This window comes from Rhea americana, unplaced genomic scaffold (genome assembly GCF_003343005.1).
Source record: "Rhea americana isolate MKP2758 unplaced genomic scaffold, rheAme1 scaffold_6, whole genome shotgun sequence".
NCBI lineage: Eukaryota > Metazoa > Chordata > Aves > Rheiformes > Rheidae > Rhea > Rhea americana.
The window spans coordinates 10,687-34,198 of record NW_028186756.1 but is presented as its reverse complement, the minus strand read 5'-3'; the positions used below and the strand labels follow the sequence as shown (position 1 = coordinate 34,198).

Below are 23,512 nucleotides of genomic sequence, written 5' to 3'. Positions count from 1 at the left end.
CCAAGTTAAACTGAAACTGTTGGAATTATGGCCTTTCCTCATGCTTTTCCTTGTATTGGCCTTACATGCATCTGATCTCTCAGTCAAGGAATGTCAGAAAATTAACACTGCTGAAGCAGATAGCTTTATGATAGTTTAGTTTCTTGATGTGGCTCACTAAAGAATCCAGTGAGTGTCAGCATGTTGCAAGGGRGTGGAAGGAAATATTCAGAGTGGAAAAGGGTAGACCAGATCTTGCAGCAGCAATTTAGATTGGTTTAAGCATTGTCAAACAATGTTCTTAGTAAACTTACTAAAACAGTGACTTATGTTGCTGTTTTGATCATTTCATTCTAAATTAACATATGATATTTGCTTCTGCTGTAATATTTGGTACTATTGATTAATGTGCTTTTGAATCTATTCTGTCATATGACTGTGTTGGTGTGTATCAGCCCTCAAATTCTGTGTAGCATCTAAGTTGAGATTGTTTTAAATCTGACATTAAATTTGGAAATTACTTCTGTGCTTAAAGTATGTRTCAGTTTAAGAGACTCTTTCCCGAAAATACAGTTTTTATTTTATTTTATTTTTTTGCTCAGCAGAAGGTACTTCTTAGATAAGAYACATTCACTTTCTGTTAGAATTAACCCTTCTGTGAGTACTTTTCATTTTGAATAACTGGAGTATGATCTTTCTGTCCTAGATCACTGCATGGTTAACTTTATTAAGGAGAATTTGCTTGGCTCCATTAAAGAATTCCGGAATCGATTTATAAATCCAATTCAGAATGGTCAGTGTGCAGACTCTACTCTGGTAGATGTCAGAGTAATGAAGAAGCGTGCACATATTCTCTATGAGATGTTAGCTGGATGTGTTCAGGTAAGAACTGTTGAATTAATCACCTGAATTAGCTGGGAGAGGTGGGAGGGAGGAGAGGAGTTACTTAATTTTGTTCTAATAAAGCATTTAAAGGCCTATTATCCTGTAAATACGCTATTAAAGTGGTCTGTTGAATCCAGCTCTCACTTTCGACCTAAGTATTTTCACTGTACTAGATTTCTAGCTCGATTAACTTCATGGTTGGAAAGCATCTGAATTATTGTAATTTGTGCAACATAATTTCTCATTTAAGATGCTAGAAGTTTTTAAGCTCAGCATATTAATCTTTCTGTTTATATGACTAAAATTCTATTTGTAAAATTACAGAGGAAAGATTACACAGCATTAACAAAGTTCCTCCCACCAAAATATGAGTACGTTCTAGAAGTTAGAATGACACCTATTCAGTGCAAGCTGTACCAATACTACTTAGATCACTTGACTGGTACGTAACTGCAGTTCACTCAGGTAACAAGATTAATGGTCTTTCTATCAGGAGCTTTTTGCAGATTGCATGTTTATTTATGTGTGTATATATATATGTCTGTGTGTGTGTGTGCATAAGTATGCGTGTGTATATATAGATACGTGTGTGTGTGTGTGTATATATGTGTATGTATGTGTATATACACACACACACACACACACACATATATGTATAAAAAGTGTGTAAAAATAATCAGCCTTACAGATGTATTTTTCCTGTTGTAGAAGCTGCTTTAACTCTGAAACTTGAATTTTAACAAAACATTTGGTAACACACAAGAATATTTTTTGAGAAATACTAATATTTACATCTCTTAATAGTAGTCTGCCTTCAGGTTGTGGTTCATCTCTCCTTTTTCTACCTCTTCTAAACATAAAACACAAATTACTTAATGTCTTTCTCTTCAAAGAAACAAATTATTAACAGTAAGATTGGAAGGCGAGAACTCAAAATAGAGATGTAGCAGTGTAAGTGCACTGCAGAGCCTTGCAATTTCCTTTTGTCATCGTGCTAGCTGAAGCTGTTATTTGTCAAATATTGGCTCTTTGGGGAACTGTCTCCTCTCTCGTTCTCAAAACCCACAAGTCTATTTTTCACAGTGACCATGCTTTTCATCAGCTTTCATGTCAGTCTTGACTAGTCTCTCTGTCTTTGGGGACTTGCTTCTTCCAAATTAAGAAAAAAATTGTTTAATTGAAAGGATATATAAGGAAGAAACCACACACGTACTGTGAGCTGCTGTGCTGTTCRCTTTATATTAGAGATAAACCACTGAGGCTTGTAATTTAGTATATCAAGGTATCTAAATGTCAGTAGCACTTCTGAAGAATAGGCTCTGAGGATGGTAATTTCGGAGCTCTCGCTGAGCTGGTGTTTGTGGCTGGGCCTCAAGCAACTAAATTCCACAGCAGCAGCTTCTGGGCTCTGGAGYGATTCTCTTTGTTTAAATGCTGTTAATAATAATTGACTTAATAATCAGGGGTTGAATTCCATAGTCGAGAATATGTAAGGCATTGATGATAGGCAGGCTTTTTCTAAAGCTTTAAAGCATATATTTGCTTCTTGCAGTGACTACAAAATGTATTACAGAGTCTGTTATGCCGGTTTACTACTTTAAAGCTACATGTCTTAAAAATGCCCATCTAGCTGCTACAGGCTTTTGTTTTGTTTTGTTTTTTAAGTATACAATATTTTTCTATTCTGGTTACTCTCCTGAATTTAATTACAAGAAAGATTAATTGTGTATCAAAACAGGCTGTGATTTGTAACAATATGAAATTCACTGTATTGTCTTAATGATTTAGATTCTGGATAATGTTGTTTGTGATCTCCTAGACACACTGCAAGCTGGATTTCCTTTCTGGAATGCTGTCAGCTGTTGTCTGCATTTGGTATAAGTTACAGAAGTAGAGTTTTGAAGGACCAATGAGAACAATTTTACTTCTGCTGATGTCTCCAGTAATAATTGGACGTCTAAGTGCAGACTGCTCCTTGCCCTTTTATTTTAAGGAAGGAAAAGCATTGTTTTTTGTTTTTTTTAAAGTTTACACTAATAGTGCTTAAAAACATTGTGTAAACAAATCTAAACTTCTATGTAGTGCTCCTTCCTAATTAGTTCTGTAATGCAGTCTGTTCAGTGTTGGCTCTTCCTTATATAAATGTTCTGAAAAGCTTATTTGCATTCTGTTCGTTTCTGCATCTCTGTATCAATCCAAATGTCTTCCAAAAGCTCATAGCTTAAAAATAAAAAGTATTAGCTATTTACTTTACAGGCATGCATGTGAATGATTCAGGTTAAGTTCCTCTTCTTCATAGCTCTTTTTTTTTTTTTTAATCATAACTACCACAGTAGTTGTACAGATTCTTTGAGATTCTTTGGCCTATTTCTGATGGAAAGCAGAGCTAGTTTTGTAATTTCATATACATATACAATGCAGGCTTTGTTGGTCTTGCATGATTTTAGATGGCAAAGTATGTCTTTTACAGATCATTGATTAGCATAAGAGCTAGCACTGTATAGTTAAATAGTTAAAACTGTTTTTTTTCTTAGTCTGTACAGAAGTCTTTACTGTACATACAATAGCTTTCAGTACTTCCTTTTTTAATAAACCAGGCAGCAGTTAAGAGGGAGTAGCCCCTTATCCAGTGTCTGTTAAGGGAAATACTCAAATTTGTTGCATTGTTGGAACAATTAATTTCTTAACAGGTTGTATATGAATAACCCTAAGAAAATGYGCTCCCTAACTCAGTCAAGGACAGGTAGTTTAATTAATCTGTCTAGACATTGAGGATTCAACAAAATGAGTTGAGTGTCTCTGAGTCTGCAGCTGTCTAAAGGGCTGGTCCCATTTCCTGACTTACTCCTTAGCGGACTGATTCAACTCCCTGACCTGGTATAAAGCATCTTCTGCTTTCTCGCTGTTAATTTTGGGTTAGTTTCCTGCCAGTTCAGAGTGTTGAATCAAATCATTCAGTGATCAGTGCCAGAGATGATGTGAGGAAGAAGAGGGAAAGGAGAGAAGGAAGAAGGAACTGCCTCTTTCAGAGAAAGCAAGCTGCCTAATCTAATGGCCTCTTGAATTTTCATTAAATAACAARTGAGTCTTCCTATTGAAGATGAATATAGCAGGGGAAATTTTTCTTCTCATCTGTATTTTTTAATGATGTTTTCCCGTGACTGTAATAGAGGCATATAACTAAAGCAGAAATACTTTAGATACAATTTTACCAAGTCTTTCAGTTTGCCTTCCTATAAAAAAAAGGACACAGTTTGCTTCAGTTCTTCTGTTACACAGAAAAATGGTGTAAACTCTGTAGGGAATACTGCCTTTTGAGTTCAGAGCAGTTGAGTTTCCCTTATGCTAGTTAAGGTTTAGAGAAGATAAGATGCTCTGTTTTTCTTACAATCACATTTCCCAGAGACAGAGGAACACAAAGGGGAAGATACCTGAACCTGTTCTAAAAATAAAACCTATCAAGAATTTGCTTTATTAAAATACTTGTAGTCTATATTATTCAACAAATAATAATAATAATCTTTGTGCCTGTTTTGTCACAGATATTTGATAATCGTGATGCAGTGAATTCTGTTTTGTTGTGGTTGGATGTGCCTTAAATTGTGTAACTGTAATAAATATGAAATAATAAATATCTCTAATAACTATGAAATATGATCAGTTTCAAGAACGTCAAGTTAATGTGATGCTTAATGAGTAATTGAGGCTACAAAATAAATATATGTCTCTGAACCCTTTTTTGCACTAATTTGTGCTTGAACAATGCAGATAGGCTGAGAATTTTTAGATGCTTTATTGTAAACAGGTTAATGCAGTCATAGAAAAAAAGTTAGCTGAAAACAATAAGCCAAATTCWTTGAAGCCTAAATGCAAATTTTTCTTTGCTTTTTCTAGCTTTGGCTGTTTTTTAAGACCTACTTCTACAAAATCTAAATAGACATGACTATCCTTTTAACAGGATTTGGATTCATTCCTATATTGGGGAGAAATGTGCTTCTATGTAAAAATGTAATCATGTTTCTCATTATCAAGAAAAGGGGGAAATCTAATTTTGACAACTTTAAYTAGGAAAAAAATGCCTGTGACTGAGTAATTCGACCTCTTTTACAAGAGACATTACAATATGATGTGCATCTGGAAAGAACGCTCAGTACTGAACTAATGGATTGTTCAAAGGGGAACAGTATGTGGCAAACTTACTTCAAGGTTTTGCTCTAAAATCTGAACTTTATTGTCAGGTGTAGGTAGTGGCAATGAAGGTGGAAGAGGCAAAGCTGGAGCTAAGCTATTCCAGGATTTCCAGATGTTGAGCAGAATCTGGACTCACCCTTGGTGTTTGCAGCTGGATTATATTAGCAAAGAAAATAAGGTAAATTAGATATATCAAAATACTCTGTATTGAGAACTTTCCAAATCAGCTATGCCAAATGCTAGGTAAAGTTTCGTCAAATTAATGGAAATCTTTGTTGCTGTGGGGTAGMGTGATTTTGCTGCTGTTTTTGTCATATTTTTATTTCTGGATATGTTGTCATTCTTAAAACATTTTGCAAGGCCGATTCGTTGTGGAACTTACCATTGTTTAATAAGCAGGTGGCTAAAGGTTTAATAAAAGCTTCTGGATGAGAGTACTTAATAAAATTTCTGTTTTTTCTCTTTTGAGGGCTATTTTGATGAAGACAGTCTGGATGAGTTCATAGCTTCAGATTCCGATGAAACTTCAATGAGTTTAAGCTCTGATGATTATGCAAAGTAATTGAGCTTTTATTTGTTGTTTGTTGTTGGATTTATTTCCCTAATAGAACTTAAGTGATTTGTATAAAAGTAAATGTTTATTTTATTTATAATACCTTATCTTGCAGTAGAATATTTTTGAAATAAAGGGGGGTATAATTTTATGTTTCTAGGAAAAAAAAATCTAAGGGGAAAAAAATGAAGAAAGACTGTAGCTCAAGTGGAAGTGGCAGTGATAACGATGTTGAAGTCATTAAAGTCTGGAATTCAAGATCTCGTGGAGGTGGAGAAGGAAATGCAGAGGAACTTGTAAACAACCCTCCATCTGTTACAAAATCGGATGAAGGTGAGTGCAATGTACAAGTAACCAAATATGATGTAGCATCATTTTGCAAAAGGTGCTCTGAGAGGGCTGTCACAAATTCTACTTTGCTGTAAAAAATGACAAATTTCATACTTCTGTGAACAAATTCTAGGCTTACAGTAAGCTCCTGCTATTTGTAATGATGCATACCTATCAGAAAAATAAAGGACACCTGTTTAAACCTGAGGAGTCTTGTGGCAGAGAAGCTGAATAGTTMATTTGGGATTCAGAAGTACAAAATGATACAAGGTTAACACAGAGCTATGCTGCTTTTCATCTTTGCTTAAACATATTGGTGAAATATGGATGAAAAGATTAAGAAATATATATGTCATTCATTGTTGCACCTGCAATTTCAAATTGAGTAAGCAGGTGGTTATAATGCAGAAGAATGTAGAAGATCTTTTCTAAGATTAATTTTTCAAGCTATGTCTGTGTGTATATTTTATTTTCAGATTTTTCTTTAATAATCCATAATTATTCTGGTTTCTTTTTTCATAAAGCTAATCTTCTGGCTGTATCATTTGTTATGTGTCTAATAGGTGCATTAATGTCTAGTGCCTTCCATAAATAAATGATTTTTTTGTAACACTGAAGATTAAAAATTAAATTTCTTTCTTTGTGCCTGACAAGCATGTATAAGTATGTAATGGGGAGTGTGTGTGCATGAGAAATATGTACACATACAGATTCTCATTAGCTGTGTTAATTACTTGCATTATAGGAAARATGAGCTTCTGCATACAGATCACTTGAATGTTTAATTTTGTCTCTTGCAGCTTTGTCCAGTTTAATATGGGTATAGAATTGCTAAACAAACATTTGATGCTGTGCCAGGTGAAGTCTAGGCGCAGACTTGCTATCTCATTTCAAATGGTGAAGGCCTTTCTGCAAAGTTTAGGGGTGAAAATGGGAATAGTTGGTGTATGAGGTATTTTCCAACTGTACATCGAGGTTGCTGCTTTGGTTAACATGTTCGTTATTCACTCTGGAATTGAAAAAGATATTCTTTAAAAGATTGTATGGAGGAATGCTCAAATATGAGTTCTGTCGAGATCAGTTCTTTCTTGCACCCAAAATATTACTGCTATGTCATGATTGATTCACTATGTGTAGTCTTAAAATTTAAATGTTTTGAATTGCTCGTGAGATGGAATACTTTTCTCCTACTATCTAAGTAAATACTTCAGTCAGATCAAAGTTTGTAAGTGAAAAAAGTTCAGGTTATATTTCTAATTAATCAATTTGTATCACTCTAATGCAAAGGAGGTTAAACCAAAGGCCATACAATATCAGAAAAAGAAATTAAGTAATATAAATAAAGATAATTCCTGGGTCCTGTTTGCCTTTCTGGTTCAGATTTTAAAGCTGAATATAAGCTTTCTCCTGGTTGAATTCAACAGTGTTTCAGAGTAATCTTTCTCGTACTTTTATGTTTTTAAGAGTTCAGTCAAATTAACAAAACTAACTTACATCATCTACTAAGGTGTTAAAAGTAGGATTGTTCCCAAGTGTTTGTTTTATGGGTTTTATTAGTGTAGCAATGTTTTAATAGTTTAGCAGACAGTAAGATTTTATTAAAGAACTTCTCAAAAAGGAAGAATATGATAGTGAAATCTATTTTTTTCCTCTGTTGTGAATTAATACAAAAGGGAGAAGATATACTTTTTTTTCCTATACCCTACTGCTAATCTGGTCTTAAATTAGCTTTGGGAAAAAAGATTCTAAATCTGAACCTGACAAATAATAAGAGATAATTTGCATATGGTGAGTATTAAAAATCCGTATTGTTGCATCATCTGGAAGTTTTCTTCCAGAGAGTTCTCTTGCTGGATGAACTAGGTAAAAGACTGTTCTGTTTTCAAGAGTTGTAGGTGTTTGTTTGAGATTGCTTCATAAAAAGTTCCGTTTCAGTTGTTGCGACATTTATGGATGAGCTTTCAAAGATGCATACTTGCTGGAAACAAAGCTGTTCATAAATACTCCTGGGGAAAAGGTGCAGATGGCAGAGCTATTTGTCCAAATACTCAGTAACACAAAAATGAGATATATGACTTCTATTGATGCCTCTTGGAATTAAACTGCTAATCTAATATTCTGGGTTTTGTGACTATGTATTTTACTCACTTTGTACCAGCTAATAATGAGGAAGCAGTTCTGCAGTTTGGGGGGGGAAAGGGGGGGGGGTTCACATCCTTGCTCAGTCACATACTTTCAGTTTTAGTTTTAATTCTTTTTTTTTATTATTATTACAGGTAAAGCTGCGTCCTCCTCCAATCCTGGTAGCCCAGCTCCAGATTGGTACAAGGATTTTGTTACTGATGCAGATGCTGAAGTCTTAGAGCATTCTGGGAAAATGGTGCTTCTCTTTGAAATTCTTCGGATGGCAGAGGAGCTTGGGGACAAAGTGTAAGTCAATTCTAGAAACAAATATTTTTAAGGACTACATAAATATATTAGTCTGTCAGTGTTCTTCATTCGGTCTTTATAAAATTGTAGCTCAGTTTTCTGAAAAAAATATATGTTACATTCCTTTTCGTTGGAGAGTTTTCCCATACATACTTGTATTCCATTGAAGTCACTGAGTCTGTCTAGAAAGGCTGTTTGTTGCAAGGTGAGGGTACCTGATTAATCAGGATGAGGAGGAAAGAAAAAGAAACCAATGCAATGATTAAAATAACTTGCAGAGGTGAATTTTGAGTGTTTCCCTTTTTTCTGTTTTCAGGCTAGTATTTAGCCAGTCCCTAATATCACTAGATTTGATAGAAGATTTTCTGGAGCTGGCCAACAGAGAAAAAACTGACAAAGAAAAGCCTCCTATTTATAAAGGTGAGTGTCAGTAAGACCTGTTACAAAGCTGTTGACTCTTTTACAACTCTGTTCATTCCAAAGGGAATGAGGTTGAAATAAATTGCTTTTTTTAGAAATATTGTCTGCTCTCTATCATGCCTGAAGTTGGCAGGGCTGCCGGTCTGCTCTGTAAGTTGTCTGTGCTACCCCAGTATGGACTCTTGCTTCTGAATTCATTTTCTATCATCTGTTTAATATAGCCTAAACAAATTAACTGTATATCATCTAAAATGAGAATGAAATTAATCATTTTCCTAGTGGTGCTTGAATGGTGAGGAATTTGTCACTAGCCAGATGTATCCTGTGTGTAGGAAATTTCTTTTGTTTCCTCTGGGCAGTCCTCCCACTGCTCTTGAGGATTTCASTTCATTTTTATGTGGATGTTTCAGTTCCCAGTACCTGTAGATTGAAGAGTTTCTTTGAATCTGTGCTTCCTTTCAGATATCTTAAGTATAAACATGTTGCACAGTTGCATAAGAGAAATCTGGCTTAGCAGTATCAACATTGTAGTTAGAGGAAGATCTTCTCTGTCACACAGATTTATTGTTCCTGGCTGCTGCTTCTTCCTTAGCTTCTGAACRTTTGTCATCTTCAGATTTTGAGATGTCAGTATTTTTAGAGTCTGGCCCTGTAGCCTGAGCTAATTTTTAAGGCTTTTTTTTTTCTTGTTTGTAGCAGTTCTTCTGCTAAGCAATTAGACTATGTATTATAATAAGAGTCACCATATATAGATCTTTTGGACATTACTCAACAAGCAGTTTCTTACAATTTGWTGTACAATTTGTTGTGAGCAGTGCTGCTTCCTTAAAAAAAAAGAAAAAAGTTGTTTTCATTTAATTGATGACACAGTGGGGTTTGTTTTGTGTACATATATGCTGCCAAAGAAAATGAAAGGTTAGTTCTGAATTGTGAGGGGAAGAAAATCTGCTTTTATCAGCTGTAATTTTTATATATTTTCATCTGGCAAGAACTAGCCATAACTCACAGGATAATTAAACTCAAACAGCTGATCTTGAATTTCAATTCCAAAATGGTTAGACCTGGACTTCTGAAATTTCATTTTAAGCATTTGCTTATGGAAGCTATGCAGGGGAGAGACTGTAGCTGAGACTAATTGAAAACATAAATCTACAAAGATCAATTTAAAAAGTCAAGTTAGTAGTATAATGCCTAAAGATTAAATGCAGCTACTTTTTAAAATTTATTTTGGCTCCAAGTTAATAAAGAAACTGCTCTACAGTTGTGTCCAAATGACTAGGAATTGTGAGGAATCAGAGGAACTACCCAAGAAAAGCTAAGGATCTCTAAAAATACTTCAGTTAAAATTTAACCTTAGTACACAATTTGATTATAACTTCACATTTCAAGGCAGTTTTATACAGATTACAATTCGAGACATTTCATTTAGTATCTTTTTCTTTTTAAAATACCARAATCTTAAGGATAATGATAAACATTGACTGCTTTTTGTAAGGTAAAATGCTATTGACATTATTTATGTTTTTCTACTCTTGAATAATTTTAGACAAAGTGAATTTATGGATAGTGGGAATTACTGCAGTAAAGCCTTATGGAAGGCCATTGTCCTCCCAAATGCAGTTGCCATTATTTTGTCACTTCACTTGCATTATATTTTATTGTGCTATTTTCAATATATAATTTTCAGAGCTTGCTTGAAACAAGCACCTGTGTTCCCCCAAAATGTTCTCTGTCTTGGATGACTCTTTTTTGATAAACGTGTTCCCTCCCTGTTGTTTTAAAATGTCAGAGAATAGTGTATTTTATGTTGAATGTCTATTCTTTTATTGGGCTGAGAGTCCTGTATATTCAGTATTGAGTCTGGTGTTTACATAATCAWTTTAATTATCTGGCTCTTACATTTATAGGTGAAGGAAAGTGGTTCAGAAACATTGATTACTATCGCTTAGATGGTTCAACTACAGCTCAATCAAGAAAGAAATGGGCAGAAGAATTCAATGATGAAACTAATGTGAGGTGAGATCTATACTGATATATATGATAAATGTTTTACCCTTTTCTTTCYTTTGTTCTATATTGTTTTGTTACTTGTACCTCTTAAGGATATGCAGGTAAAAAAATATATCAGAAGGGTGCCAGATGCAGAATTTGCTTAATATTTTTGTTTTAAACATGTAAATGTTCTTTCCTTGCTCCTCAGTGTGCATATTTGTTTACTTCAATAGTTACGGCCTAATTGTGTATTACCTTTTGGAGGGACTCTATTTTCATCATTTTTATTTGCTGAAATCAGCTGCATGTGTTTTCTGTACTCACAGTTCACTTCCTTTTAATACAAACTGAAATGATTCAACCATATTAAAGAAAGAACTAAGAAAATATATAGGTTTTTATCTGTCTTTGCATTTGAAATCTTCCAGCTGTTTCTTTGAGCCAGTCTGCCGTTGCCCTGTTTTGAATCAGAGGGGTTGCACAATTTCTCTAGCTGCTCGGCGATCTCTGGCTTGAGTTCCTTGGCCTCTTGGGTTCTCCTGAGTTCCAGTGACTTGTTAACACCTAACTGATCTATTTGGTCTAATACTTCTGGTGTATTAACTTCAGATTGATCTTCCTATGACCTACCTGCTATGGAGAATGCATGAGGTATGGGAATCTCCCCAATGTTTTCATCGGTAAAGACCAAAGCAGAGAAATTGCTGAGCTTCCTTGCTGTGGCCTCATCATCCCAAAGTGCTTCCTTTACACTTCTGTCATCAGGTGGTTCCTCTGATTCCCAAATTAGCTTTTATTGCTTTTAATATATTTAAAGCAATTATCCTTCACAAGTCAATCTTCAAATTCCCTTTTAATTGTCTTAATTTCCTATTTATATTTGACCTGTCATGTTTTATAGTCTTTCCTGTTGTCCTTTGGATGAGCTTTCCATTTCATAAATGCCAGCCTTTTCTGTATGGAATATCCCTTAAATAGTATATTAAGCCAAACACTTTTTTTTCAACCTGTCATACACAGTTTACCTAGACTTTTCCTGCAGTATTTTGAACAACCTTTAGGCTGCTTATAGGTTTGGGTTTTTTGGACTCTCCCTTTTAAGTGCTTGTTGGGGCAGAGGTTGGGGTTTTTTTTACTAATCACATCACTTCTATATAGTCCTCTGTTGAAATTGAGTATCTCTGTGCTAATTTTATTTGGCTTGCTTCTTCCACTGCAATGTTAATCTAAAATATACTGTGRTTATTCTGCCTCTACCTCTTGAGCAATGTCCTGTGCACCACTTAAGACAGAAGCTAAAGTAGTATGCTTTCTTGTGATTTCTGAGACCAGTTGTTCCAGGAAGTAATTTCACTTGTGCTGTTACAAGATGTTATCTCTGCATTTCGTTCCTATTGATTCAGTCTCTACACGTTGGTACCTTTTACAGGGTCTTTAAAATGGGGCAGATTTTTCTTCTTGTGTATAAGTATATTGTGTATAAGTTTTTCAACAAAGGAATTCAGTTAAGTAAATAAATAACGTTTCTTGGATGCAAATTCTCTGTAGCTATGTGCTACTAATCAAAAGTGGTAACAAAGTTGATATTTTAACTTATGTGTTGGCCTAAGGTAATTGTTTYTAAACACAATTATTTATTTCAGTCATGGAGAATACCAAGGTGCAAAGATGACTGAGATGCTGCGAAATATGCTCTTTAATTATAAGTTATTTAGCTCAGTGTAAGAACTGTTCTTAAACTGAGCTAAGCAAACTAAGTTGAAGAAATATTTAGGAAGAAAAACATAGTATGTAGTTTTGGGTATAATTGGTTCTGCTGTTACGGGAGAGAAACGTGCTTGAAGTTGAGAGTTTTTTAATTTGCTGAGATAWGAATTTTGTCGTTTTATTAAGGCTTTCTGACAGAGCTGGATGATTACAGGCTATGTTCTTTGCTGCGTGTCTTGCCCTCTGATGTGGCACTCTCTCAGGTGTGCTGTGTGTGTATAGGCAACTGCAAAATAGGACAAGCAGGAGGAGTTTGGTAGAAGAGTTGGCTGTTGACTTAGGTGTACTTCTCAACTTAGGTAACTTAGGTGTCTTTCCATATCAGCTCAAAAGTGAAGATGAAGAATGATAAATTGCAATTTTAGTTTGATAGGTACATTTTATAAAAATACAATACCCATTTTTTTTACCACCTTTATTTTTTTTAATACTTTTTCTGTACTGCAACTGTAATAGCTAATTACACAATAGTGGGAAGAGGCATTTCTGTGTGAACAAGACTGTCAGCAACTTTGGTAATATACTGACCATGTTAACCTTTAGGTTGATCTTTCCTATTTGGTTGATACTGTTAGAAAGATTCTTGCACAGAAATTCATGCTCACAATCTTTGAAAGATTTCAAACTATTCCATAGTAATCATCATCTTTAAACTACAGTTTAAGTCAGTGTGTGTGTCTCTTGTTCTACTGACAGTTTTGTCAGCTTCCTGTTTAAAAAATAATAATTTTTTTCTATCACCACCTGATAGAGCTTATGCCACAAACAGAAAAAAAAAGAAAAAAGATGATACAGAACAAACAATATGGGATTATTCCCACATCATGAACTGCAGCACTCACTGCTTCTTTTGTGTTTAAGGGTTTTTCTGGAGATAAATTCCTTCATTTCTTGAAAATCAGTTTTAACAAGATATATTTGTTTTCAGATACGTAAAACAGAGGACAACACTTGGGGTTCTTTTACTGTTTTTAGCAATCTTCAGTTTTGTTTGAAGAATCATACTTGTCAAAATTCAGTCTGAAAATTTGAAAATTACGCAACAGATGCAATAACATGTTTCTAAATCCTGCCATTTCCTGAGCCAGTGAGCTCTAGGGAATGTTTCATATGAATACTGGAGGCAATTCCCATTTTTTTTCTGCAATGCACTTAAGTTTTTCTGTATAATGACCTGTAATGCAGCTATGACACAGTTCTGTTTAAAATGCTGCAAGGTTTTTAAGGTAATACGTTTACTTTTCTTTCTCTTCACCACAGGCATTCTTGTGAAAGGTGATCACTGTCACCTAGAAAAGAAGGGTGTTTGTTTCTGAGAAAATACTTCGTATGAAAGGAAGGAGAAACTCAGTATCTATAGAAAAAATAATAGCTGTGCCTGCAGCCTCTTTAGTAAAAGGATTAGCAGTGAATATACAGGATAAGAATTTTAACAAAGTAGATGGATTAAAATAAAAAAAAACAAATCTTGAGAGATACTACACAGAAAGACTCTTCAAGGCTTACGTGTAGCCTACGTTCAAGGACTTGGAAAGGTCAGAGCCCCATGGGGTCTGGCCTGGAGACAGCAGCCACTTGGCCAGTGAGAAGTACATAGCTCTCATAGCTATAATGAGACTGCATTTGCCTCCTGGCCATCCACTGTTCGTACGAGTTGGGACTTCCCAGTCTGATTGATTTAGATAGGCAGATAATTAGAAAATTGTACCTATTTGTTTAATGAAAGCTGAAGGAGCTACGTCTTCCTAAATTCTTTTAAGAAAAATGAAATTAGTTAATTGCAATCGTTTTAAATGTATGAAGGAATAAAAAAGCAAATTTAATGGAACAAATCAAACTGTTTCAGTGTTAATATTCTTAATATTATGTGGTTTATTTTGGCAGGTATATATAAAGAGCTCATTTTAAATTAAACCTGGATGCTGATGATAGTAAGAAAAACGAGACATGTTACAGAGACAGTGTCATTGCTACAGTTACTCTTTGAGTTTGTTAGCCAGAGAACAATTTCAATAATACAGAGTATGCCCGTTTAAAATTATGGTTTAATTCATTAAAACTAATTTTATTACATTTTTAAAAAACGGGGGGGAGAATGTTTTCTTATCTACCAGTTCTTGGTAACAATTGATTTGCAAGAGTCTGTGATCTGTATTTCTAATTGTGTATATTTGCTATAAGTTTTATCTGTGTAAAATCTCTATCTATTCTGTAATTAATTCAGTGTTTTAATGAAGTTTTTGAGTTCCACAGTAGCATGGCAACACAGGAATGGTAATGCATTTTCTAAAATATTGAAAATTTTTAATTTTTCTTTATTTCAGGGGGCGCTTGTTTATTATCTCCACTAAAGCAGGTTCCCTTGGAATTAATCTCGTGGCTGCTAATAGAGTAATCATCTTTGATGCTTCCTGGAACCCATCCTATGACATCCAGAGTATTTTCAGAGTTTACCGCTTTGGGCAGAACAAACCTGTGTTTGTATACAGGTTTTTGGCTCAGGTATGTTTCTCTCTGATGTTTTTATGATATTCTGGTCCTACAATCAAATATATAACAAGTAACAGTTTGGACTTGAAGTCAGTACCACTCATCACTGAGTCAAGCAACTTCCAGCCCTATCTGATATCTATAATGGGTCCCAAAAATACTGAACAAAATATTGGAAGAAGAATATTAGTAAAGTAAACAATAACTGAAGTTATTTCCTGTTAAGCCCACCTCATCTGACACTTTGTGTAGTACAAATTTCAGAATTTCACCAGAGATTCACACATCTAGGCTCAGAATAGTGTTTTCAACCTTTTCTGATTTGCACACACCTGAAAATTCTTAATCGAATAGCCAGCAAATGGTTTTCGTCAGGCAATAGGCTTGCTTAATGTAGCTGTCCTCTGGAGACACCTTAAAAGTGGTCTGTTGGCCTCTGAAGATCTAGCTGGAATTGAAGTGCATAGGGAGCAAAAGCTTCCCCTCCCCCCCCCCCCCATTGAAAAACGTCCGGTCATAATTTGAAAACTTGTATCTTAACCTGTGAACGTTACAGGGTGATAATTCTGATGGTCTCTAATCTATGCTCTTTTCAGGTATGTTGCCATATTTCTGATACAAAGTCTAGTCTTTGATTGTTACATTGTAGACTGAAAACCTTTTCCCAGTAATAGTGTGTAACTACTGATCGAGTCACTTTTCCGTTGCCAACTTAAATAGATTGCTTTTTGAAACACATTACTGTCAGACATGGATTTTTTTTTCAGTCTTCAGTCTATTTTTGTAGGTCTTCATGTGCACTTTTGAACTGCTGGTATCCTTTTTAAATTGCAGTGTTCAGAACAGGCTGTGCTGTTCTCATGCTTCACATAGGCATCATCTTTTCTTTAAAAAAAAGAAAAAAAAAGTAATTTTCCTGCTTATTTTTCCCAAAGATCTAGTTTGTTCTTACACAGCTGTGATGAATTAGCCTTGACTGCCACTCTTCCCCCCCTGCCACGCCAGCACTGTGTGGTATCTGTTTTCCTTTTTACAGGCTGATCAAGGTAGCAAAATGAGGCACATGCTGTGGAAATTGCCATTCTTTGTCATAATCATACTTGGGGGAATTGAGGCAAAAGCTGATCTCCTCAAAACACTACTGAAAAAAATATTTCTTGCTCTATTCAATGGTGTATGATACCTGTCACATAAACAGTCCACATAAGTATATGTTCATTTCCAGAAGCATCTATTTTCTTCTAGGCAAATGAAGGAAAGTTTTTTTTGTTTGTTTGTTTTGTTTTTTTTTGTTTTTTTGTTTGTTTTCCAGATAACTTTGTAGATCCTTGGTCAAAGAAATGGTAAAAATAGAGCACTGTTGCACTGCTGTTATTCTTGCTCTTTTACATTTATTGATTTTTTTTTCTTCTGGTGACAGAAAGTCCAGTGTTTGTATGAAAGTGAGTATCTGTGTTTTCCAGGGAACAATGGAAGATAAGATCTATGATCGGCAGGTAACAAAGCAGTCGTTGTCTTTCCGGGTTGTTGACCAACAGCAAGTTGAGCGTCATTTTACTATGAATGAGCTTACAGAGCTGTACACTTTTGAGCCAGATTTGCTGGATGATCCTAATTCAGAAAAGAAGAAGAAGAGAGATACACCCATGCTGCCAAAAGTAAGTTGATGCACATCACAGGGAATTAATACAGTAGAAGAAAAGTTGTCTCTTTAAGGGCATGGGGTTCTCGACCTTGGGAGGAAAAGAGTGCTGTGAAGAGTGGTAGTCTTCACTTCGAAAGTAGTAGGTGAATAACTGGGGACATAGTGAAATACGTAATTAGTGTAATGGATGATATAATGCGACTAGATGATGAATCTAACTAATGAGTCTAACTGAAAAAAGTACCTGAAAAAAAGATGTTCAGTTAAAAGACGAAAACATTTTTTAGTTCCTTGTTTAACTCTTCTTGTAGAGACCATTAATAGAGCTAGAGTAGTAAAATAGATCAACTTACTGTTCATGTGACATGCGGTGGATGTGACACTCTTACTAGTGTGACACTCTTACATCATCACTGTTCCATTGAATAACGGTTCAGTTCCCATGAGGTACGTAGGGACCCCCCCCCCCAAAATACTAATCAAGTTTAAAAATAAGCTGTAATTTTCACAGTCAAACAAAAAAAAGTTCCAGAGAAAGAATGACTAGATCATTTATTCATTGTTTTGCACATCAGTTTGCATTTAAGGTTAGACTAAATTTCTAATCCTTTGTCTATAGGTATATATTGTTTGTTAGGTGTTGTCCACACGCACTAATGTAATATGGTCTGCTAAAGACAAATTCATCAATAAGCTGTTGTGAGATTGTGTCAGGTGAATAGCAAGTAAATAGTAACATGTAAATGTGTGGCCTGTAGTTGGTTAACTGATTTCATTTCTGCATTACTGCTTTGTTGTGGATGTTGTGTTATGGATATTATAAACTGTCTGGGTGTAGGAAGGGTAGAGATTTTCTGATTTATAGATACATTTATTTTTCAATGAAAATGGCATGTTTTCGATTCTGGACTATCTGTAGACCAATATAACATATTAAGTTGTGCTTAAGCATCACACCAGCATTCTCTGAAATAGTCTGTTAGACCACCTACAGTGTCCCTGCAGCTGCCCGGGCGTTCAGGAAGTGTTAACCCTATAAAGAGCCGCTGTAACACATTAATTTAAAAACCTTGAACACAAACTTTAATGGCTAAATATAAGCTCTTACTATTATTATGATTCTCAGTTTAAGCAGTAAATTGTAGGTAACTGAATTTTTTCTGTTTTACTATAACTTTATGTTGATGAATTCTTTTTTTTTTGACCTCCTAAAACATTTTAGCTTATAAGTAATATATTTCTTAATTATTTTCTTTTTATGTTCTCAATTATTTTATGCCGTACAACACTTATATTTCCACAAACTAACAGCTAGTGCATTACAGTGTGCTGTCACTGTGTATTTTTTTCAATGTGGGAAACCTGTGGAGCAACTGAATATGATAGTGCTTTGAGTACATAATCCATTGCACTAATTGTATCTTGAAAGTTACTTATTTTCTTTTATAATAACATATCAATTAATAAATAAAGCACAGTGAAAGAGAGAGGGTTTATAAACTCCAAACTTACTTTAGCATCCAGCTGTAAAATTTAAGTTTCATAGTAATTTCCTTCCAGCCAGACACATGAGGTTCGTATAAGGGGAATATAAGCTTTTAACCAAATCTCTGGCTATAAAGAAGGCAAATCTGTGTGTAGGAATTCTTTGTTTTTTCCTGGATTTAGCAGGTGGTCTTGAATGGAATTTTGTTCTTGCTAAGATGTACATTTTAGCATGTACTGTGTGCAAATTTCTAATCGTTTCTTGGACTTGATGTTTGAAGGGGCTAAAAACTCAGCTCTAACAGTCTGTGGCATGCAGCGTGATATTTTCATGTATAATTGGTCTTCATTTGTTGGCAATGCTTCAAAGTGTTAGGGAAAAACTATTTTGGGAGCTTTAGTAAAAACCGGCGACTGTCACTGTGGAAAGCATTAATTGCGGGTTGGGATTTGGACAAGCCGTGGGAGGGGAGGAGCGCAGCCTGTCCCGGGAGGACGTTCCACGTGCGGGCGCCGTCAGCCTTCGCCAGGGAGTCCTGGACGCGGCGTGCCAAGAGAAATGCGGCGGGAGGCGTTACGGGCAGGGGTGCCGGCTTTGTCGCCGCCTCGCCTCGCCTCGCCTCGGTGAATAGGGCTCAGAGGCAACGGTAGTATACTGGCACTTGGGAATTTGTCAGAGGATTTTGTTTCATCTGGTCCTTATTATATTCACTATGAGAAATGTAAAGACAAAGCCCTTTCCCCTGAACAGTTTGATTATTCCACTGTTAGTTTTTGCCACGTTTCTTCCTTGCGAARCTGAGCTGACTCTGATCTATGTATYTATTTATTTATTTTAATTTTCGTTCTATCCACAACTGAGTTCTTGCTTTACATACAAAACGGAGCTAGTCCAGTGGCTGCAGGGACTCCTTCCTGGTTACTGTGAGCTGCTTAATCGAATTGTGGCTCGTACCTTATTTTATAGCATTTATAGCATACCAGCTTAACTTTTATGTTTTATTTCACATTCTGTCTCTTTTATTCTGACCCATTCTCTAGAAATCTTCTGGAGACAATCAAAAGGAAATATCAAAACTGGGCTCCAGGACCTGACTCCTCTGCAGTTTGTACTTGGAAACAAAGGCCAGTAAAACGTGGTGCCGACACGTGCATTACTGGTTTCCAATGTATAGCTACTGCTTACAAAAACTGAACTGTTCCTTTATAATTATCAGCAAAACAAAATAGGCACTTAGGCTAAAAGGAGGCTTTTGTTTTGCTTTTAGCAGGGTGTGTGTGCAATTTTCCCTCTTTGTCTTCAGACCTTTTCATCTTTTCCGGCATAGTTTGTTGAACAGTGATATCACTGTRTAGTTTTACTACTGAGCAGGCAGTACGGTGAGGGGCTAACCTACATAATCCATACCATTGGTGTGAACTGTCCAATAAATACACATAAATACACTGGAAATATTAAGCAAAGCTACAGCTAGAACCCAAAAGAAGAGTTTCCTCGGGATGTGTACAAAAAGGATTTGATTCTGAAAAGCATACTTTCAAAGTGTGTGTTTTGATGGGAATTATGGATAGGAATTAGGTAAAATATCTTCCATTTCTCCAACTGTCTGAGCATGAGCATGGAAAACCCTAGCAGAGCAGTAGGTTTTGTGCTGGATGCCTGTAAAGCCAGCGTACTTCTTGACTCAGTAAAACCCTGCAGTAGTAGGGATTTTTAGCTGTGCAGCCCGGAATCGTGTATGTTGTCACTCAGGGCTGAAGATTGTTTTTGTTCTTAAAACTCCTAGTTTTGACCCAATTTTCAGCTTTTTTTTTCCCTATATGAGAAAAAAAATATTAATTCAGGTTTTTTTAGTGTGTTGGGAGAATGCATTGTAGATTTGCTTTAAAAGTCAGAAATAAAGCCTTTATGTAAGTAAAGAAACAAATACTACTGATTTTAAAAAGATTTCCTTGAGAATTAAGTCTTCTCAGTAATCCTAGTTTCAATCAAAGAACAGTTAGGTAGAAYGTTGCTGTTTTATATAAAATGTCACATGGCAAATGTGGAGTATGTAYGTTTTCCTGGAAGCTTATCAAAGTTTCGTGTCAAGTTTTAATTTTAGCAGCAGTTTTCTGCGCTTTGCAGTATTAACAAGGCCGTCAGGTTGMCTGGGAGTACTGAAGAGCCAACGCRTGCAGGTCTCAAGGGGAAAATGCATATTATGTTGCAATATCGACTTAATAGTGCCATTTCTCTGCTCTTGTCTCTTGGAAACAACCTTTGCATCTTGCAGAAAGAAGAGTAAATGCTTGATTTTAACAGAATATTTTTATCGTGAATGTCATTTCCATGTAAAAGTTCACCGGAATTGTTGAATTTGACTTAAATTTTTACTGATTGGAAGCAGATTTCATTCATCTACTATCCCTACAGATTTGAAAAATGATTATATTAGAAATTCTCTCAGTCCAAGGGAGGCGTAGCAGGTATCTTAAAAATAAGTAATTGCTGACTTGAATTTACTGATGTAARTAGAGAAATAATTACTATATACACACCATGAACTTTATGCAAATTTAGTGACTCATTAATACAGACTAGAGTAGTAAACAGGTTTTTTGTTATTTCTGTAGAGCAGCARTTTAAACAGGAAAAAATGGTATAAAGGGAGAAGATTGTTTAATGTATTATGATCCTATTTCAAATGTTGTTTTACTGGCCCTGAATTTAATGATGAATCTGGAGTCCTTTTTTATTTAAAAAAAAAAAAAAATGATTTATGCCTGGACTATCATGTTATTAAGTAAGTTCCCACCGACTCTTAACACTCATCTCCCAAAGGGATGTACGCTGGGGTAGAACTTGGCTGATATGTAGGTAAGCGGTAAAAAGATTTTCCACTGCAAATCCTAATTGCTGGACTCGGTGATAAGTGAGTACTTGTTGCTAGATGGCTTACCTTGGCCAGCGCGATACGTGTTTGGGAGCAGTAAATACGAGAGGGGGGAGCTGGACAACGACCAGAGGGGATCGCGGGGGCGCTGTGTCCCCCTCGGAGCTGGCTCCGCTGCGCGCGCGGTTCCTCGCTCCGAACCTGGGCTGCCTTCCCCAGATYGCAGCGTTCGGCGAGCTGGAGTCGCAGCCGCCTTTCTATGTTAAATGAAAACTTGGCTCCACTGGAGTCATGTAATGCAGATTGCAAAAGCAGATTAAAGCAATAGTTCGGATTCAGTTGGATGTARTACATCTTTAATTTGTACTACTTTGGGACATGGCCAGGGCATTTTTTTTTTTTTTTAGTGTAGTTTTGTACTGTGAGATGGTTTTGTGAGTTTTGGGAAGGCTGTTAATCTCAGAATCAGAAGGATTGGCTCCTTTTTGTTTGTTTTTTTTTCCTCTTTATTTTCAACCCTGATATTGGATTCTGAGTAGATTGAAAAAAAAATTTCTTTATGAACAACCACATAACTTGCATTCGCTTACGGAATGACTTCTTTTATGATACATCATCTCCATGCAGCATTTAGTTTTCATCAGGGTTTAAAAAAGACAACTGAAACTTTTTTTTAAATTCAAAAAAATTTTTATTATCTCTTCATTTTTGCATCCATCATCAAGATTTCATTATAAAACTTATAAATCAATAAACATTTTTCTAACAACAAGCTAAACAAATGAAAAGGASTGCGTATTCTACTGTTTTTTGTATGCAAGATGAATTTATTACTTTTTTGTATATCAAATCAATTAAATTAAATTAAATGGCAGTATCTTCCATATCTTGGTTTTAAAGCTCCATCATTTTAGTTAATGCAAAAGAAAATTTAGACAAAGAAAAGCAAGTGCACAGTTGGATGTAATTTAAACCACATTTTGAAGACTGTGTTGGCTAAGTGAGTATRGATTATATTCCAGTATTGTTTTCAATACTAGTGTCTCCATGGAAATTAATGCATATGCATGTCCAAGAACCCTCCATGCACTGATGTACAGCTACAGTATGCTGAGAGAGTTTTTATTATGTTAAATTAATTTTTTAATCTCTTCTGAACTTTTTCATCCACTTCCCTTAGATGTTTTCCAGTATATCCCATTATCACATTCCCATCCCTCTCCCTGAACCCCCAAAATCCTATTATATGTTTTTTGGGACTATTAGTCATGCAAATATTAGGTAGATGTTTTCTTGAGAAGCTGGAGAATAAGGTGTTGGTTCAAATTCAAGAAGACCAGCTGATAACAGAAGGGCGAAACCAAGGCTGGCTCCTACRGAGCTGGTTAAAACAACTGCGTGTAGGCGTGCACAGAGGCAAGCAGCGCTCTGCAGCAGCAGTGACAAAGCCMCTGGTGAGGACTTTGGAGATCTTGGTGCTGCTGCAAACATCTCGTTTCCCCGCTGGTGTAAGTCAGTCCTGCCAGTCACTGTTCTGCCCAGAGCGTGCAGCGGCAGGACAGGACGCTTGCTGTTGGCCCACGCCAGCGTGCCGCTCGTGCGAGTGCCCCGCGGGGAAGGCGTGCAGGGCTGCGCGGGTCTGGGGGCGTTTGCCTAGTCCTGCTCCGGAAGGACAGCCCTTGCGGCGCGCTCGCTGTAGCTCGTTTCAGGAGTGCTCCACAACGTCCGGGCGGATGCTGGCCTGTGGTACTTTCCTGTCACAACTCTTAGACTGAATGCTGAGTGTATTGGAGCTCGTCAGTCACGGAGGWGCCTTAAAAATAATAATAATAAAAAAAAGTCAGTAATTCTGAAATGCAGACTCCTGTGGTGCAGCAGTTGTTGTCTGCAGTAGTCTCGTGGGCTGTGTTTTTCTTGATGCTCTGCAGTACTCCTTTCATTTTAACACGATGAGGAATCATCTTTGAAAGACTGTGCAGACAGGAATGTTAACTCAGTGAAAATGAATCATTAACTTCCTAACTTGAGATCTAAGCAGCTTTCCTATTTGTTTTCTCTGTGTTTTTATTTCACTTTCTAATTGAGATAATGAGTATCATTATGTGGCATCTGTAGCCCAAACAAGGGTAGTAGTAACTAAATATTTTGGTTAGCAGCTAGTTTATTTGTTTTCACTTTATCTAGGAAACGTGCAACAGGCTGGTAACTGCCTTTTGGAAAACAGTTCTAGGATTGTGGTTTTCTTTATATATGTGTGTATATATATGTATATATTTACATATATATATATATATGTATGTATATGTACATATATATATAATATTTGTATGTGTGAACAAAAATTCACAATAGTTTGCAATAATAAAGGACATTATAAATACGGAAGTCTTACTTTTTACTAAGAGATTAATTTTAATTTTGTCATCTGTATATAAAATACTTCTGATTAAAAAAAAAAAAAAAAAAAAA

General features: G+C 35.8%; 1 protein-coding gene across 4 annotated transcripts in view; it reads left to right on the top strand.

Moving 5' to 3' along the window:
- The window catches only part of ATRX (ATRX chromatin remodeler), an 87,775-nt gene that overhangs the window by 56,427 nt on the left and 7,836 nt on the right, over window positions 1-23,512 (top strand). For all 4 annotated transcript variants that reach the window (XM_085319599.1, XM_085319598.1, XM_085319597.1 and 1 more), the window contains 10 exons: window positions 686-861; window positions 1,189-1,306; window positions 5,103-5,233; window positions 5,525-5,613; window positions 5,769-5,941; window positions 8,215-8,368; window positions 8,685-8,788; window positions 10,696-10,804; window positions 14,872-15,049; window positions 16,501-16,695. In XM_085319599.1, the coding sequence (XP_085175725.1) occupies window positions 686-861; window positions 1,189-1,306; window positions 5,103-5,233; window positions 5,525-5,613; window positions 5,769-5,941; window positions 8,215-8,368; window positions 8,685-8,788; window positions 10,696-10,804; window positions 14,872-15,049; window positions 16,501-16,695 (1,427 nt within the window). The remainder of the gene's footprint in view (window positions 1-685; window positions 862-1,188; window positions 1,307-5,102; window positions 5,234-5,524; window positions 5,614-5,768; window positions 5,942-8,214; window positions 8,369-8,684; window positions 8,789-10,695; window positions 10,805-14,871; window positions 15,050-16,500; window positions 16,696-23,512) is intronic.